The sequence below is a fragment of the Gopherus evgoodei genome, chromosome 4 (genome assembly GCF_007399415.2).
Source record: "Gopherus evgoodei ecotype Sinaloan lineage chromosome 4, rGopEvg1_v1.p, whole genome shotgun sequence".
In the NCBI taxonomy this organism is placed as follows: domain Eukaryota; kingdom Metazoa; phylum Chordata; order Testudines; family Testudinidae; genus Gopherus; species Gopherus evgoodei.
Window position 1 is genome coordinate 89,161,157 of NC_044325.1, and position 15,742 is coordinate 89,176,898.

The 15,742-nt window shown below is 39.9% G+C and overlaps 1 protein-coding gene across 13 annotated transcripts in view; it reads left to right on the forward strand.

Moving 5' to 3' along the window:
* NAV2 (neuron navigator 2) overlaps window positions 1–15,742 on the forward strand; it is a 372,994-nt gene that overhangs the window by 316,231 nt on the left and 41,021 nt on the right. For 7 of the 13 annotated variants that reach the window (XM_030560147.1, XM_030560151.1, XM_030560154.1 and 4 more), the window contains 5 exons: window positions 1,723–1,883; window positions 6,004–6,192; window positions 8,004–8,056; window positions 9,873–9,896; window positions 10,020–10,094. In XM_030560147.1, the coding sequence (XP_030416007.1) occupies window positions 1,723–1,883; window positions 6,004–6,192; window positions 8,004–8,056; window positions 9,873–9,896; window positions 10,020–10,094 (502 nt within the window). Of the gene's footprint in view, window positions 1–1,722; window positions 1,884–2,647; window positions 2,708–6,003; window positions 6,193–8,003; window positions 8,057–9,872; window positions 9,897–10,019; window positions 10,095–15,742 lie in introns of all 13 variants that reach the window. The other 6 variants (XM_030560145.1, XM_030560146.1, XM_030560148.1 and 3 more) reach the window with 1 other exon arrangement.

A 15,742-nucleotide genomic window follows, 5' to 3' on the forward strand; every position in this document is an offset into this window, starting at 1 on the left:
CCAGTTTAAAACATTTAAACTTTAGACTTGCTTTATGCTGCTTTTAGGATCACTGAACTGATGGCTTCAAATTGCAGCTGCATTTTATTCTGCACTGTAAACACATTGTTCTTTGTGTTGGCTTTATCACACTGAGCTGGGTGCTAAAAGCATTTCGTAGAATGAAATTATTGCGTAAAATGTTTCTGTGGCTGTCAAATGTGCATCTAGTTAATAAATGCTATCTTTTAAGATTGAAACATTTGAGGGCTGAAGAGGTAGGTATTAATTTTGTATTATTTTTATTTTAAATAGGTGTTAAAATTGACTATTAAAGGCCCCAGTCCTACAAAGATATATGCATGCGCATATCTTTAAAGATGCGAGTAGTCCTAAATCAGTGACTATAGCTGTAGGATTGAGGCCTACGGCATAAGAAAAGAATGTACTTTTAAAAAACTCTCTTGGCCAAGTTTTTACAATGTTCATTGTTGTTCTTAACTGGGGCGAACAATATTTTACTGCATTTAATGCAATCTGATCACTTCTATGCCTAAATTAGATGTTAAATAGAACTCCAAATTAATATGGGTTATGTTTGACTAATTTTTTTGTAATTTGAAGCCAAATCTCTTTATAAAGATATTAATTCCCCATAAATATTTACTTTCTAAGACTGGATGACATATCTTAGCAGAGATACAGAAACCCATAAGTAAAATTCCATTGAGCTTAATTGGGTGCTATTTTTAAGATAAAAGGGCCAATAACATTAGGGCTATTTTTGGATAAAAGTTATACTCTTTGAGTAAAAACAAATATAGCTATTATTTACAAGCAATTAGACCTCATGTAGGTTTGGTCATTTTGGCTTTTAAAAAAACATTAAAAGTATCTTGTCAATTGTTATCTCTCCCTCTTTGGCGCATTTTATGACTATTTATATATAAGCAAATACTTCTCTTACAGTGTTTCAAACTGACATCTGCCTCATTTCACATCTCTCATTATTATTATTATTTATTGTTATTAGTTGTATAGCACTTACAGTGGACTAGTTACTTCTAACACAGGTATAAGAACAGGGGAAAAACCTGCCCTGATTAATATCATTGAGAGTTTTGTTATTGACTTCAGTGTAGCCAGAATTAAACCCAGGTCCTTGCCCTGAAGAGAAGGTTAAACACAGTCTCCTTCATAATGATGTAATACTACAAATTTTGAACAAGTGTGGTATATTTCCAGGGGCCTATGTATTAATGTCTCTCTAATATGAATCATTGCAATACACCTTGTTTAAAGGCCTACCTTTTAATGGCTCCATTGATCTGAATCTGGTTATAGTATGCCAAAGAGCCATGCTAAGGTACTGCAAAGATGAATTGAGATGTTCAAATATTGATTTAATTGTGGTATAAACTAAAAGAAGAAAAGAAATTCCAAAGTAAGGTGCTGATCCTGCAAACATTGACTTATGTGCTTGACTGCAAGCATACATATGTTTTCCAAATCAGATCTTAAGGCTCCTTCCCTTGTACTTACCCATTGCAGAATCCATAGGAAAAATATGCACTTTTTGAACTCCAGTGGAATGAGTTGGGGTTGAGACAAGAGCCTTAATTCAGAATTATATACCTTTTATATCACTGAGTCCTTAAATTTTATCTGAAAATTGTTTTCCCAAGTAATATTTTTTTCAAGTACATTTTAAGATAAGTTTTGAAATAATGTCTGGTTTTGTAGGTATACCCCTTCATCCCAACTTCGGAGTCAAGAGGATGCAAAAGAATGGCTACGGTCACATTCGGCAGGAGGCCTTCAGGACACTGCTGTCAATTCTCCATTTTCATCTGGCTCCAGTATAACATCACCCTCTGGAACTAGATTTAATTTCTCCCAGCTTGGTGAGTAATTAAGTGTTATGATAATCAGCATAACATAATGTGATAGGGTGTACCTGGCCTTTGCAGCTCCCTGCAGGAGGCCCCGCAGTCCTACTTCACCCTGCCTCAGGAAAAGAGCAGTGAAGCTGTCTAGAGAAGCCTCACAGAAGCAGCAAGTCAGAGCCCAGCAGACTCACATGAAAAGAGCTGTGGGGCCTTAGCCGATCAGTTCCTGGCTGGGACCAGAGGGGCATGGAAGGATGCTCAGCTCTGGCCAAAGCAGCTCGAGGGAAACCAGTGTGTGGTTCTTGCTACATTTGCTTAAACTGGGAAAGAGAGGACCTGAAAACTTTAACCCAGAGGTATGGGGTGAAGATAAGGAGCCAGGTGTGAAGAGGCCCAGGGAAGTAGCGCAGCATTGCAATAACAGGTACATGGCTGCTGTTTATAGGTTCCTGGGTTGGAACCCGGAATAGTGGGCCAGTCTGGGTTCCCCCACTGATCACCACTAAAGTTGTGTAAACCCCGAGAAGGTGACAAACCCCAGGTAAAAGACTGAATTTAAAGGGCCCAGAGCTGGTGCTGCCTAAAACCAAAGAGGGCAGCTAGACAGGTTTTGTTGGACTTTCTGCTACCCTGGAAGGGTTTCATTTTGACTGTGAGCCAGCTGAAGGGCTGAGTCACTGAAGCAGGAGCAGCGGGTGCTTAAGAGCTGAGTGCCCCCAGTTACACATGTTATCTATTTTGAAAGTAGTGAATTGAACAATGTACCTTTCTTCTCACAGGTCCAAATGCCCTACCTAGCTCTGGGTACAGCATGCTACCATCTAGCTTCAATTCAGGAGGTATTTATCTTGAAAGTGCTAAGATAGGCCTTTGGGTGCTGACCAGACAGCACTGTTCTGTGGTGTGATCAAAAGTGGTACATCTGAATTGACCTTATTCAAAATGGTGCTGTGTTTATAATCAAATGCCCTACATAAGCTATTCACGGGCCTAAACTACTACTAAATTTGGAAGCACCTAAACTTTCCTACATGCTTAGATCTACTTCATCTTTAGACTCCAAGCATATTAACAAAACATGATCATGTAAGCATTTGAGTATCTTTTATCATTGTATATAGACTTTCTGTCAGCTTATAATGAAACCAGACAAAGCTTTATCCATCACAATCACAGACAAGCCACTGGAATTTTAAGTTGGAAAGTTTACCATTCCTTCATTTGGTAACTTGGATTAAAATAAACACATTTTTAAATGGATGAAACGTTAAAGTTGCTTAGAAGAAGCTATAAAATTCCACGAGCTTTAATTAAATGTACTAGCATATGAAACAAAGTAATTTAAAGTTCCCATAGTCTTGAAATTCTATCCAGTAATAGACTTGCTTTCATCTTAAAAGCAATTGCACAGTAATTCCCTGTTCATTTAGGGCCCAATTTAGATACATAAATCAGTACTTAGGCACTCAAGTTGAAACAGAGGGGTTTCAAAATATTTTATATAAGAAACATATATTATTTATAAAATTGTATTCTTTAAAGAGATATATACAATATATGAGAGTTTTTATCATCAGCCAAGTATCGGGGGGTAGCCGTGTTAGTCTGTATCCACAAAAACAATATCCACAAAAGCTTATACCTAAATAAATCTGTTAGTCTTTAAGGTGCCACCAGACTCCTTATTGTTTTTATCATCAGCGTTGCTCAGTTACTGGTTTTTGTAGGCATTCTGACACTATTTAAAACCATTAATTTTTCTGTGTAAGTATCCATTTATTGTGTGAGTTAAGCTTTCTGTGTGCTGTGTGGATAGTTGTTTGTAGAAATCCTGTTACCACAAACACATCTGTCTTCTGCATCGATTTAAAATATTCCTTAGTTACCTTTGCAATTTATTTTGATGTGAAAAATATAAATCCTACTAGGTGACATATATATACTTAATGTACTCTAAACAAAGGTTATATCTCAGATCAGCCATACTTAAGTTTTTAGTTTTCGTGTTAATTTTTAAAAATCTATATGCTAGAAAGATAAAGCAATAATATGAAAAAGTTAAACCTATGCACGTGAGCTATCTGCATCCTAGTATTTATGGAACAGTTTGTGTACTATGTGATTTGTAGAAACTTGTGTGGTCACTTATTTCCTGTGCAATTTTGAGCTGAAGCAAAAATGTCCTAGCAACAATTTGAATGCACTGAAACAAGCAAGCTATAAGCCAGTCCAAAATAGTTTGTTAGATCAACATCTAAAATGAAATTCCAGATAAATAGAGAGAGGAGGAGGTAGCTTCCTAAAGTGTTAGCAGCAAACAAGCTGCATCAGGAACATGGAATTATATCACTAGTCAAGCCAAACCATATGACAGTCTTTGCAGGCTCAGAAAGTAAAATGTTGGGGCTTTTAGCTACTTTAGAATTTACATGAAGATCAACAATCTGACCATATTTCGTAAGTAATAAAGCTACCAGAAATGAAGTTCATTAAGATGTTGTAAATAATTTTTTTTCTTAAATAAATCTTCAAGGTTCCAGGAACTGCATTGTGAAAATGAATACACCTAGTTTAGTGCACTAGCCATAAAAGCTGCAAGTTATTGTTTTCAAAGCAAGCCCAGTGATGGTTTATGAGATGCTTTTCAGCAATTCAGCCAGCAAAGTGATAGTTAACTTTATCCTCAATAGAAGAGAAAGGTGATTGATTTGGGTTTTATCCTTGGAGACATTTTGGGCTCAAGAGATGCCTTGCAATGGAAATAAACTTCCATTGACTTGAGTAGCAAGTCCTGGCATGCAGGGTCAAACCCTTCTGGACACACGTGTAATTGTATCTATTTTCAAAGAAAAAAGACCTCTTGTAAGAGAAATAGGAACCATATCTGTGATGGCAAATGAGCCCAAAATACCAGAGAACATATTACCAGATATGAAATTATGAAATCAGTAGACTAGGAAGAGATAGGACTCAGCAGTCAAACCTTCAACTTGACTCCTAACCAACTGTTTCTCAGTCAGAGAAACAAGTGAATAGTAACAAACCTAATGGACCATCAGACTGCTGGGTGGCAAGTTTGGCTGATGTTATCAATTTTCTCTACAAAATGATTGAATAATAATAAAAAACCTGCATAATTTAGCGCATGCACACACAAAATCCAGAAAAAAAGGTGGTCCTGGATGTAGAATTTACATATTCCAAACAACATTGGTCCTCGTAGGGTATTTGAGCAGGGGTAATATTGTATAAAACGCTTGATCTGTGTGTTCTGTATGCATGTATGTATGTGTATCACCCAGTTATAACTTATTGAGATCCCTTTCTGGAAAACAACAATTGAGAAGTGCAGTACTATTATAAAACTAATGTTCTTTGAATTTGTAGCTACTCTTATATCCATATGAAAATGTCAGTCTTTCTTAGAGCTTTGAAGCAAATACTTCACAAATTATGCTGCTTATGCAAAAGATCGGGGTTCTCAAACTTTATTGCACCGTGACCCCCTTCTGACGACAACAATTATTTCATGACCCCAGGAGCGGGGACCAAAGCCTGAGGCCACCTGAGCCCCACTGTCCTGGGTCAGGGGGCCCAAGCCCCACCGCTTCAGCCCCAGGCAGAGGATCTGCAATCTGAGTCCTGCCACCCAGGGTTGAAGCCCTAGGGCTTTGGCTTCAACCCTGGGCAGTAGGGTTCAGGCTTCAGCCCTGGGGCTCAGCAAGTCTGAGCCAGCCGTGGCGACCCCATTCAAAGGGGGTCGCGACCCACAGTTTGAGAACCACTGCAAATGATCATTTAAATTAGTTTGGGCTCTTTACTCCAGTTGGAGAGAGAACTATTCCAAATGAGTTTAGAATTAATTAATTCCTGCCTATGAGGTGATATTGACATGACTGAGCTTCCAATGTAAACATAAAGACTCAAAGACTGTGCCGAAGCTGATCTTTTTATTTTTAACTTAGTTTATATAGCTCTTGTATGAATCCACTGCATTGTAGGAAGGAAATTAAGCCAAGAAGAAATGTAGGCAGAAATTTATATATGATTATAAGGAAACAAATCTTTTTTTGGTAGCTGCACAAGAAATAGATATGTGAATTTCCTGTTCTACTATATATTCCTTACTTTTTAGCAAGCCCTACTACTGCAGTCCAGATGAGCTTGTCAAATCCAACCATGCTACGGACGCACAGCCTTTCCAATGCAGATGGTCCTTATGATCCTTACAGTGACACACGCTTCCGGAATAGCTCAATGTCACTAGATGAGAAGAGTAGAACTATGAGCCGCTCTGGGTCGTTCCGTGATGGCTTTGAAGAAGGTAAATCAAGCATGTGAAGGCACTGCTAATGGACTAGAAACCATTTACACTGAAATCAATGGAAAAAGCCCCATTGATTTAAACAGGAATAGAATCAGGCCCATAATCCTACCAAGTGAATGTTAAGTGTCAAGTTATTTTGTTCTACTTGTTTTGAAAATGGAAGAGAAAGGGAATGTAAGGCAGTATCCAAAGTCCATTACCATTAATGGAAAGACTTCCATTGATTTCACTGCGTTTTGGATCAGGCTTATAAAATGGAAGAGAAAGACAAGCAGATAGTAAAGACTTCGCTGATTTCTGTAGACATGGGTATATTGTCCGGCTTATGTGTAAGACTGAAATTTAACTAAAGAGATTGATGGAGGCAAAAGAATAGCATATTTTAATAGAATAATTGCAAACAAGATTTTTTTCTTCTGGGTGCATTTTGAGATTCAGCTTAAAAAGTTAAATAAAAGGCTAATATGATTTTCTTTTTTCTCCCCTTTCCATAAACCTACCTTTCAGTGTCAATTAATTAGTATGTTTACATTATTTCATATTAACATTCAGAATGACGATACAGAAGATCTATGACAAGTATGCAATAAGAAGTGTCAAATTTTTAGGAATATTAGAGAAAATGTATGCAAAATATTCTGCCATAACAAGATTAATATTGGACCAAAAGTGGTGGAACTTAATAGACAGGTTGGAAGAAAAAAGCTTACTATTAGTATTGCAATTTCTTGAAAGGCAAGCATGTTAATCTTTTTAAGAGGTTACAATTAAATTTTAGGCATTCTCTATGGTTAAATTTCATTTTTCGGGATCCATTATGTTGCTACTGTGGGGATATGGTAGCTTGGAGTTTATGTTCACGCAGAGGTCCGTTGATATCAGCCCGCTATCATCCCTGCATCCCCAGAGCCCTTCCCTCTTGAAGCAAGCAGCCTCTGAAAACCTTTGCAAAATAAATTATTTCCTGGGCTGGTTGCCCTTTCTGCCTACAGGCTTTGCTGTGGGAGAGTACATCATCACTAGGTCACTGAGGTGATGCACACAATTCCTAATGGTGAAATTCTGGCTCCACTGAAGTCAGTGGGAGGTTTTTTTTCAGTGGGGTCAGGATTTCACTCTTAAGGGTTGATAAAGACTGGTAGGTTGGTAGGTTTTACTTAGGATCAAATTCTACTGTGGATTTATATTGGGGTTACTCTGTTGACTTTGGTTCATTATTCCACAGTACAACCATGTAACCAAGTTGAGTTTGTTACGTGGGGTTCTAAAGGGCCTAACTGAGCTTTCTGTGAGGTCTTTAGTCTGAAGATTGAAATACAGCCAATGCACATATGTTCTAAGTCAGCATGTTAAAATATGTTATCTCTGTAGGTGCTGAATAACTGCTACATGTTTGAAATTGAATTCTTTTTTTAGTAGGGCCATCCTGGGGTCAAATTCTCTCCTCAGATACAGGTGATAATCTCCCACTGGCTTCAAGTCACTCAGTCTGAAGGCCTAATGGATTGAATGTTGTTGTTTTTATCTGAAAAGTGATTTGAGTTATAGAAGTCAAATTATTTTTTCCTGTGTGAAGGCATTTTATATAACTCTTGCCCTTGTAGCAATTTCAACTTACATCTTGATACTTCTGCAAAGATTTCTTACAATAAAAAGTTTATGATGGATGATGCAATTTTTTTACATTCTTATGAAAATTTGCTCTCAGTGGGTGTAAAATCTGCAGTGAATGCTTTGTATATGATTCCACTATGTGCTTACTATATTGCAAACAGATATGCAATTTGTTTGTTTTATCTTTCCTTTAGTGCATGGATCCTCTCTCTCTTTGGTGTCCAGTACATCATCTATTTATTCAACGGTGAGTGTTGTAAAATGTAAACCTTCAGTAGGAGTCTGCTGAGAAACATAATATTAAATACTATTTTGCAGTTGTACAACTTTTTTAGTAAAACACATTAATTGATTGGATCAAGTGTGCTAATTGCTTTTGCCATGTAAAGAGGTTGGCTCTTTGCATGTGAACATAAATAATGTATGCTGCCTATGTAAGGTTTTTTTATGTTCCCAAAAAGGTTTTGATGGATATTTATCACAATACTCATGTTAGACCCTAATGACACAGAAGCAGGAGTTAGTCTCTTGAATCAGCGATCCACAACCGTTCTAAGGAGGTCTTGATACAAAGGACCATAATGGATAGTCCTGGTCTTTTGTGCCAACACCACTCACATTGATTCAATAGATAAAGCCATTTCAGTCTGATAGTTTAGTGATCTGCTAATTAAGAATTATCCAAGTACGTCTTAATGCAATGGATTTAATTATTGCAAAGGAGCCGTTACTTCTCATTTTGGCAAGAATTTTTGTATTAAAAGTCTTGATTGCATAGTGTCTTAATAATCTGACATTGAAAGAAGATCTAGTGGTATTTTGGGACAAATAATATAATTATGGTGTTTTTTTTAAAAGTGTATTATATTTTCTTCTAATACTTTAATAAAAGCATCTTACTTCAGAATATGTAACATTAAAGGTTACTAAAGGAAAATATATCTGAAAATCTGAACTGACACTCTGGTCTTTTAAAAACAATGAACAACAATGGAATCAGGGCATTGTGTTAATAGAGGACGACCATACAAATTGGTATGAAAGTATGATACAACCACACAACTACCATACATCCATATTTGAAACAAACCTATACTTAATAACATTATCTTTAAGGGCATGGACCTGCAATTTTTATTCAGGCAAGTAGTTCTTCTCAAGTCAGCGATACTAGGTGCATGAAAGAGTTGGAGGATCAGGCCCTAAAACAGAAAATCTATTACCTTTGGTTAAAAAAAAATCACCTTAGACTAGCAAAGAGTCCTGTGGCACCTTATAGACTAACAGACATTTTGGAGCATGAGCTTTTATGGGTGAATACCCACTTCGTCAGATACATGCATCTGACGAAGTGGGTATTCACCCACGAAAGCTCATACTCCAAAACATCTGTTAGTCTATAAGGTGCCACAGGACTCTTTGCTGCTTTTACAGATCCAGACTAACACGGCTACCCCTCTGATACTTATCACCTTAGACTGTAATCCAATTACATGAAATTAAAATTCACAAATGACTAGATTGTAGAGCCCCTACTCAAATTGGTGAACGTTTATTCATATAATTAATCCCATTGAAAGCAAGAACACTATAGAAGTTAGTGCTCACTATGTGAATAAGCCCTCCACCTTTTCTTCCAAAAGTAATTATGGTCACAATGAATGGTGCATGTAAATGTAAGATGTATTTAAAGTACATTATTATAAACACTGAATATAATAGGCTTTGGGGGAAATTAGGATATTAAAAGTTTTAGAGTATCAGGATTACTTCCAGTAAATTTAATTTCAAACTAAACAGAGCCAAACATGTTCAGAAATACAGAACTAAGATTATTGACTTAGATTGATAGAATGTCAAAGTTTTTAATGGTGAACATGGCAGTACTCCAGTGGAATTATTCATGTGAATAAAGTTGCCTGCAAACACCTATGTATGCTGAATCAATAAGTAATAAATAAGGACTCCTATATTGAGTTTTACTTGTAAAAAAAATTTGATCTGTGCTAGTAATGAACTATTGTAAGTTCCTCATATGTTTTTCCTGATTTTTTTGGTTGCAGCCTGAAGAAAAATGCCAGTCAGAGGTAAGGAGCAATATCAGTTTTGTAAAGATAAACTTTCAGTCTAGACACTTTGCATGAGTGTCTTATGCCTCTATTTCTGTAGATTATGGTACAATAAACTGATCTTTTAAATACAATATTTAGATTCGCAAGCTACGAAGGGAGTTGGATGCATCCCAGGAGAAGGTGTCAGCTCTAACAACTCAGTTGACTGCCAATGTGAGTACAATTCAGAAAAATGGAGGCTGATAGATAAATTATGTAGTGCAGAAATCACCACACCAGTTTTCTTGGCAAACCTCACCGCCCCCCCCCCCCCCCGCCCCATTAATTCTTATGGGGAAATTGGATTCACTTAACATTGTTTTGCTTAAAGTCACATTCTTACATAAGAACGGCCTTACCGGGTCAGACCAAAGATCCATCTAGCCCAGTATCTGTCTACCGACAGTGGCCAATGCCAGGTGCCCCAGAGTGAACCTAACAGGCAATGATCAAGTGATCTCTCTCCTGCCATCCATCTCCATCCTCTGATGAACAGAGGCTAGGGACGCCATTCTTTACCCTTCCTGGCTAATAGCCATTTATGGACTTAGCCACCATGAATTTGTCCAGTTCCCTTTTAAACATTGTTATAGTCCCAGCCTTCACAACCTTCTCAGGTAAGGAATTCCACAAGTTGACTGTGCACTGTGTGAAGAAGAACTTCCTTTTATTTGTTTTAAACCTGCTACCTATTAATTTCATTTGATGACCCCTAGTTCTTGTGTTATGGGAGTAAGTAAATAACTTTTCCTTATCTACTTTCTCCACATCACTCATGATTTTGTATACCTCTATCATATCCCTCCTTAGTCTCATCTTTTCCAAGCTGAAGAGGCCTAGCCTCTTTAATCTTTCCTCATATGGGACCCTCTCCAAACTCCTAATCATTTTAGTTGCCCTTTTCTGAACCTTTTCTAGCGCTAGAATATCTTTTTTGAGGTGAGGAGACCACATCTGTACATAGTATTCGAGATGTGGGGATACCATGGGTTTATATAAGTGCAATAATATATTCTCAGTCTTATTCTCTATGACCTTTTTAATGATTCCTAACATCCTGTTTGCTTTTTTGACCGCCTCTGCACACTGCGTGGACATCTTTAGAGAACTATCCACGATGACGCCAAGATCTTTTTCCTGACTCGTAGCTAAATTAGCCCCCATCATATTGTATATATAGTTGGGGTTATTTTTTCCAATGTGCATTACTTTACATTTATCCAGATTAAATTTCATTTGCCATTTTGTAGCCCAATCACTTAGTTTTGTGAGATCTTTTTGAAATTCTTCACAATCTGCTTTGGTCTTAACTATCTTGAGTAGTTTAGTATCATCTGCAAACTTTACCACCTCATAGTTTACCCCTTTCTCCAGATCATTTATGAATAAATTGAATAGGATTGGTCCTAGGACTGACCCTTGGGGGACACCACTAGTTACCCCTCTCCATTCTGAGAATTTACCATTAATTCCTACCCTTTGTTCCCTGTCTTTTAACCAGTTCTCAGTCCATGAAAGGACCTTCCCTTTTATCCCATGACAGCTTAATTTACGTAAGAGCCTTTGGTGAGGGACCTTTCTGGAAATCTAAGTACACTATGTCCACTGGATCCCCCTTGACCCCTTCAAAGAACTCTAATAGATTAGTAAGACACAATTTCCCTTTACAGAAACCATGTTGACTATTGCTCAACAGTTTGTTTTTCTATGTGTCTGACAATTTTATTCTTAACTATTGTTTCGACTTATTTGCCCAGTACTAATGTTAGACTTACCAGTCTGTAATTGCCGGGATCACCTCTAGAGCCCTTTTTAAATATTGATCTTACATTAGCTAACTTCCAGTCATTAGGTACCGAAGCCGATTTAAAGGACAGGTTACAAACCTTAGTTAATAGTTCCGCAGCTTCACATTTGAGTTCCTTCAGAACTCTTGGGTGAATGTCATCTGATCCCAGTGACTTGTTAATGTTGAGTTTATCAATTAATTCCAAAACCTCCTCTAGTGACACTTCAATCTGTGACGGTTCCTCAGATTTGTCACCTACAAAAGCCGGCTCAGGTTTGGGAATCTCCCTACATCCTCAGCCGTGAAGACTGAAGCAAAAATCCATTTAATTTCTCCGCAATGACTTTATCGTCTTTAAGCGCTCCTTTTGTATTTCGATCATCAAAGGACCCCACCGGTTGTTTAGCAGGCTTCCTGCTTCTGATGTACTTAAAAAACATTTTGTTATTACCTTTGGAGTTTTTGGCTAGCCGTTCTTCAAACTCCTCTTTGGCTTTTCTTATTACACTCTTGCACTTAAGCTGGCAGTGTTTGTGCTCCTTTCTATTTGCCTCACTAGAATTTGACTTCAACTTTTTAAAGGAAGTCTTTATCTCTCACTACTTCTTTTACATGGTTGTTAAGCCATGGTGGCTCTTTTTTAGTTCTTTTACTGTGTGTCTTCATTTGGGGTATACATTGAAGTTGGGCCTCTATTATGGTGTCTTTAAAAAAGGCCCATGCAACTTGCAGGGATTTCACTTTAGTCACTGTACTTTTTAACTTTTGTTTAACTAACCCCCCTCATTTTTGTATAGTTCCCTCTTTTGAAATTAAATGCCACAGCGTTGGGCTGTTGAGGTGTTCTTCCCCCCACAGGGATGTTGAATGCTATTGTATTATGGTCACTAGTTCCAAGCGGTCCTGCTATAGTTACCTCTTGAACCAGCTCCTGCGCTCCACTCAGGATTAAATCTAGAGTTGCCTTTCCCCTTGTGGGTTCCCGTACCAGCTGCTCCATGAAGCAGTCATTTAAAGTATCGAGAAATTTTATCTCTGCATTTCGTAAAATGTTCCCAGTCAATATGGGGATAATTGAAATCCCCCACTATTATTGGGTTCTTAATTTTGATAGCATCTCTTATTTCCCTTAGCATTTCATCATCACTATTACTGTCCTGATCAGGTGGTCGATAATAGATCTCTAATGTTATATTTTTATTAGAGCATGAAATTTTGATCCATAGCGATTCTATGGAACATGTGGATTCGCTTAAGATTACTTCATTTGAATCTACATTTTCTTTCACATATAGTGCCACTCCTCCCCCTGCACGACCTGTTCTGTCCTTCCGATATATTTTGTACCCTGGAATGACTGTGTCCCATTGATTGCTCTCAGTCCACCAGGTTTCTGTGATGCCTATTATATCAATATCCTCCTTTATCACAAGGCACTCTAGTTCACCCATCTTATTATTTAGACTTCTAGCATTTGTGTACAAGCACTTTAAAAACTTGTCCCTGTTTATTTGTCTGCCCTTTTCTGATGTGCCAGATTCTTTTTTATGTGACTGCTTATCATCTGATCCGGCCCTTACATTATCCTCTTCTGTCCTCTGTTTCTGACTATAACCTGGAGATTCCCTATCATCAGACTCTCCCCTAAGAGAAGTCTGTGTCCGATCCACATGCTCCTCTGCAGCAGTCGGCTTTCCCCCATCTCCTAGTTTAAAAACTGCTCTACATCCTTTTTAATGTTTAGTGCCAGCAGTCTGGTTCCACTTTGGTTTAGGTGGAGCCCATCTCTCCTGTATAGGCTCCCCCCATCCCAAAAGTTTCCCCAATTCCTAATGAACGTAAACCCCTCCTCTCTACACCATCGTCTCATCCACACATTGAGACTCTGAAGCTCTGCCTGCCTACCTGGCCCTGCATGTGGAACTGGGAACATTTCAGAAAATGCTACCATAGAGGTCCTGGATTTCAGTCTCTTCCCTAGCAGCCTAAATTTGGCTTCCAGGACATCTCTCCTACCCTTCCCTATGTCATAGGTACCTACATGTACCACGACCACCGGTTCCTCCCCAGCACTACACATAACTCTGTCTAGATTCCTCGAGAGATCCGCAACCTTCGCACCAGGCAGGCAAGTCACCATACGGTTCTTCCGGTCATCACAAACCCAGCTATCTATGTTTCTAATGATCGAATCTCCCATTACTAACACCTGCCTTTTCCTAGCAACTGGAGTTCCCTCCCCCGGAGAGGTAACCTCAGTGCGAGAGGCAACCCCAGCACCATCTGGAAGGAGGGTCCCAACTATGGGAAGGTTTCCCTCTGCTCCCATTGACTGCTCTGCTTCCCTGGGCCTTTCTTCCTCCTCAACAACACTGAGGCTGTCTGAGCGGAGGTGGGACAATTCTACAGTGTCCCAGAAAGCCTCATCAACATACCTCTTTGCCTCTCTTAGCTCCTCCAGTTCCACCACCCTGGCCTCCAAAGTCCATACATGGTCTCTGAGGGCCAGGAGCTCCTTGCACCGACTGCACACATACACCACCCGCCCACAAGGCAGGTAATCATACATGCTACACTCAGTGCAATAAACTGGATAGCCCCCACTCTGCTGCTGGGCTTCTGCCTGCATTGTCTCCTAGTTAATGAAAGGGTGGTTTAAAGAAAGGGGTTTTGGAATATGGTTTGGATTATAGGTTTCAAGAGGACTACCGGGGAACAGGTAGGACCGACAAGGGACCTCACTTCCCTTCCCACTCCCTTTCCAAAACTCCCTTGCAAAACTCCGTGTTAGCAGCCCCTGGTCGATTGTGTGCAGCTTTATAAAGCCCTGGCCTGAGTTAATGCCCAGCCCACTGATTAAGGCTCAGCCAATTATCAGAGGCTTTGAGCTTTCAAACCTTTCTTTGAAGCTCACGGCCTCCAACTGCCAGCCACAGCACACGGTCCTTCAAACAACCAAACAGACTGACAAACACAAGCTCAGCACACAGCAAGTAACCCCCAAACACACACACACTACAGACAGTCACTTACCCCACAGATGATGTATTTGCTCCTCCTTCACTTGGAGAACTCCTTGCAAAACTCCCTGTTAGCAGCCCCTGGTCTCAAGGAACATAACTACAATGTTAAATGAGGAGTTACCATATATGCATTTTGGGTCATTCTGAAAACAAAAAGCCGTTTTCCTAATTAGCAAAAAGATCACTAGCCTATAATAATCAATTCAGGTCACATATTTGTGTTAAAAAATAAATACAGTAACTCCTCACTTTAAGTCATCCCGGTTAATGTTGTTTTGTTGTTACGTTGCTGATCAATTAGGGAACATGCTCACTTAAAGTTCTGCAATGCTTCTCTCTTATGTTGTTTACCTGCTTTCTCCACAGCTGGCAGCCTCCCTACGCGCCCCCACCCCCCCCACACCTCCTGCCTGCCGGCAGACCCCACGGATCAGGGCCTTCCCTCTCTCTCCCCCCGACCTTGGCAATCAGCTGGCTTGCAGCATTTCTGGGGCACAGCCGGGGGAGGAGCAAGGACTTGGCGTGCAGGCTCCCCCTCCCTCCCCTGCCTCATCAATGCCACAAGCCAGCTGATTGCCCTGGGCAGGAGGCAGGGGGGACGGAGGGGGAGCCTGCACGCCAAGTCCTTTGCTCCTTCCCCCTAAACAACGCAAGCTGGCTGATTGCCCCAGACAGGAGGGCAGGGGAGGAGCGAGGACTCGGATGTGCAGGCTCCCCCTCCCTCCTCTGCCTCCTGCCCAGGGCAATTAGCTGGCTCGCCACATTTAGAAGGGAGGGGAGGGAGGGGGAGGAGTGAGGATGCAGCGTGGGAAGTAAAGGGGAGAGATGCGGGGGGAAGAAGAGGCAGGTCAAGGATGGGGGCTTGGGGGAAGGGGGGAGTGGGTGGGTTGAGGGTTGAGGCCCCCCTTCCTCCTGCCCCTGGTGCTTGCAGAGTAGGGGAAGTTGCCGCTGCTGTGCAATGTGCTTCTCCTAGCCTACAGCACCTTCAGCCTCCTTGCCTGCCTCATCTC